The 3,804-nt window shown below is 53.8% G+C and overlaps 1 protein-coding gene across 1 annotated transcript; it reads right to left on the bottom strand.

Annotated features, from left to right (window-relative positions):
* Positions 1 to 1,261: 1,261 nt before the first annotated feature.
* Positions 1,262 to 3,596, bottom strand: DNPH1 (2'-deoxynucleoside 5'-phosphate N-hydrolase 1). Its single transcript, XM_045162071.1, is given in 5 exon segments — positions 1,262 to 1,371; positions 1,374 to 1,388; positions 1,696 to 1,806; positions 1,977 to 2,045; positions 3,100 to 3,596. Coding segments are annotated over 5 exon segments (492 nt in total). The 5' UTR covers positions 3,287 to 3,596.
* Between the last annotated feature and the right edge of the window lie 208 nt (positions 3,597 to 3,804).

Below are 3,804 nucleotides of genomic sequence, written 5' to 3'. Positions count from 1 at the left end.
TCTCTGGTTCCTTTGCCTTTTCTAAAACCAGCTTGAACATCTGGAAGTTCACGGTTCACGTATTGCTGAAGCCTGGCTTGGAGAATTTTGAGCATTACTTTACTAGCATGTGAGATGAGTGCAATTGTGCGGTAGTTTGAGCATTCTTTGGCATTGCCTTTCTTTGGGATTGGAATGAAAACTGACCTTTTCCAGTCCTGTGGCCACTGCTGAGTTTTCCAAATTTGCTGGCATATTGAGTGCAGCACCTTCACAGCATCATCTTTCAGGATTTGGAATAGCTCAACTGGAATTCCATCACCTCCACTAGCTTTGTTCATAGTGATGCTTTCTAAGGCCCACTTGACTTCACATTCCAGGATATCTGGCTCTAGGTGAGTGATCACACCATCATGATTATCTGGGTCGTGAAGATCTTTTTTGTACAGTTCTTCTGTGTATTCTTGCCACCTCTTCTTAATATCATCTGCTTCTGTTAGGTCCATACCATTTCTGTCCTTTATCGAGCCCATCTTTGCATGAAATGTTCCCTTAGTATCTCTAATTTTAACAACATGCAAATATAAAATGCAGTATTGTTAACTATATTCACCACACTGTATATTACTTCCCTAGGACTTAATTATCTTATTAGGAAGTTTGTACCTTTTGACCACCTCAACCTATTTCAACCTCCACCCCTTACTTCTGCAAACAACCATCTGTTCTCTGTATCTGAGGTCATTTAAAAAAAAAACTCACATGAGATATGATACAGTATTTGTGTTTTTTCTGTCTGATTTATTTTCCTTACATCATTTTCTCATGTGGTTGCAGTGGGCAAGAGTTCCTTTTTATGGCTAAACAATATTCCATTGTGTGTGTGTGCGTGTGTATACATACACACTATATACACATACACATTTCCTTTATGCATTCATCCATCAGTGGGTACTTAGGTGTCCAGTACAGCATCAGTGACAAAGGAATGGCAACCTCCTAAGACCAGCTTCCTCCAAACTCCTGAATGTTCCTGGGGGGAGCTTGAGGGCGTTATGAAGTATCCTTCTCTTGGGGGCCTGCAGACCTTTAAAGGGCTCTACATATTGAAGTGAAGCAGGGTGCTAAGAAGATTATTTCTGAGGATGTGCACCCACCTCCACATTCACACAGACATAAAGCTAGAATTGAAAACATACCATGTGTCTGTACTGGGGCTAAGAGGCAGGAAAGGTACTAGAGCAAGTCTGGGGTCAGGAGAATTTCATAAACTGGGGTGAAGTCAAACAGTTGGGTCAGGAGAGGCAGCCACCTGCTCGGGAAGAACCACTGCCTTCACCTCTGCCTCTGGCAAGTCACACACCTGAAACCTGGAGCCATCAGCTGCTCCCAGGTCACGGCTGAGAGCACTGGGAAGGAGGAGGCGGGTGGAGGTGGCTCCCCCACCCCCCCACCGACTCCCCCCCCACTCCCCTTCCTCCTCCTATACTTCCCCCTCCCCCCAACACCCCTCCCCCTTCCCACACTCCCCCTCCCACGCTCCCCCTCCCTCTCCACTCCTCCTTGCCTCCCACACTCCCCTCCCACATTGCCTGTTGCCCTTCCCTTTCCCATCCCTTTCTGGGGTGGGCACTGTGCTCAGAGCCTCCCAAGGAAGGAGAGGAGGGCAGGGACCTCAGAGAGCTGGGAAAGGAGGCCAGGGCTGGGGGGGCTCACCTCGGCCAGACTTTGGGCGAAACAGGCACAGGACTGGTTTGTGGAGGGCTACGGCCCAGCCCAGCTCATAGCCTACCCCCAGAGAGGGCTGGGTCACTTCTGCCACGACCATTGGGGAAGAAAGGAGACCAAGGCTCACCCTCGGGCTTGTGAGGGACACACGACACAGTCTGGCTGTGATGAGAAGGGAACTTAGGGAGTCCCTTGGAGGGGGGAACCAGGCAGGTCCAGGGGATCTAGGACCCCAGGGGAGTTTGCAGGCAGGACGGTGGGCCACTCACCATCTGCCTGCTGCAGCCAGGCCAGGTCCCGATCATGGATGAGCTTGTCGCCTCCAGCAGCCTCTTCCCCTGTGGTTGAGGGAAAGCTAGTCAGGGACCCACCCTGGGCTTCAGTTCCTCTCCTCTGCCCTAGACACCCCCGGGTCCACCCTGCTCAGGGGAGGGGACAGAGAGATGGCCTCCAAGGGTCCCCCAACACTAGGATTCCATGAATTAGGGAAATGGAAAAGCCTGCAAGGAAAATGCAGTCCTGTTCCGGGGAGCGGAATGTGATCAACAACAGGAGTGATACAGGTGAGGTGGAGATCAGTGATCAGAGGTGGACAGGAGGAGGAGGAATCACATCCCAGGTGGGGACAGGCAGGAGCAAGAGGCTGGCCCGTGCAAGGAACCTAGGGCCCCACAGGCTCTCAGGCTTTGGTGGGAGTGAGAACCACCTGAGAACCCGATCAACTACAAAGACCCAGGTATTGATGAGCCTGGACCACTGACTGAGCTCTCCAGGTGATTCTCATACCCAGGCGAGTTTGAGAATCCCTGCCTGAAAGCAAAGTGTAACCAGTGGGAGATGGTGTGAAGGCAGGGGAGATCCTGGGGTCACAAGGCCAGGATCCCAGCTTTCCAGCTTGATTGAATGTCACCCACTGGGAGCATGAGGGTCACACGCCCCAGAGCAGAGCAGAATAACTGGAGAGCTTATTAAAAATGGACTCAAAGGTTTTATCCCAGTATCTGCATTTTCAACAAGCTCCCTCAGAATACTGTTGAGCACAGGTCCTTCCCAAAGCACCAGCAACTTTGTGATGCATCTTTTTAAAGAGGATGCCACAGGGACTTCCCTGGTGACCCAGTAGTTAAGAATCTACCTGCCAAGGCAGAGTGCATGGATTCCATCCCTGAACAGAGGAGATTGCACATGCCTGAGGTGGAGCAATTAAGCCCACAGGCCACAACTACCGAACCCAGGCTCCTCAACAAAAGAAGTCACCGCATTGAGAAGCCCTTGCGCAGCAATGAAGACCCAGGGCAGTCAAAAATCAAATTCAAATCAAGAGGTCTCTGAGAAAAGCATCGGGTCCTACAGATCCCGGCTCTGCCCATGAGAGGGAAAAGGGGGACACACCCCTGAGGTTTTCTGAGAACTGCGAGAGTTCTGGCACCCTTTCCAAAGTAGAAAACCAGCCAGGATCCGGGACTACCTCGCCGCAGGAGCAGTAGGCACTGGCAACAGTCTGATCAGGGGACCTGAAAGAGAGGGTGTTCACGGGACCTGGGGTCTGTCGGGTCAGGGAGGGCTGATACTTCCACATGAAAGGGAAGCTCTGTGCTAGGTGAGAGAGAAGAGGTCAGCGCGGCCCCCTCCCTTCCTGCTCCTACAAAAGCCTCCGGAAGGAGCCCAAGAAGTTCTCCACGAAGGACCAAAATGATAGTAATTGAATGCGGGGAGTGGGCTCCCGGGTCGGACGCACGCGGTCTGATTCCTGGCCGCAGTTCTTTCTCAGGTAGGGCCCCGCCCGGAGCTTCCCCGCCGGTGGGCGAGCCCAGCGGCACGGACTGAGCGCAGTTTCTGTCGAGCGGCCAGAGCCGCCCTCGCCTTCCCCGCCGCCCGCGCCCTGGCAGCCTCACCGCTCACATCCTGCTCAGCAGCCGCCACTGCTCAGGAAGAACCGCCCCGAAGCGCCGCAGCCGGGACACGATCCCTACGTCCGGCTCCCGGTCCTCGCGTCCGCTGCGGCTGGTCCATCAGAAGAACAGGGCCTGCTGGCAGGTTCCCGGCGCTCCAGCCGCCGCGCTTCCCTCTCCGCGCCCGGGGGCGCCCGCGGGCACC

This window comes from Bubalus bubalis, chromosome 2 (genome assembly GCF_019923935.1).
Source record: "Bubalus bubalis isolate 160015118507 breed Murrah chromosome 2, NDDB_SH_1, whole genome shotgun sequence".
NCBI lineage: Eukaryota > Metazoa > Chordata > Mammalia > Artiodactyla > Bovidae > Bubalus > Bubalus bubalis.
Note: the sequence above shows the minus strand (reverse complement) of the source record. Positions and strands in the feature narration are given on the sequence as shown.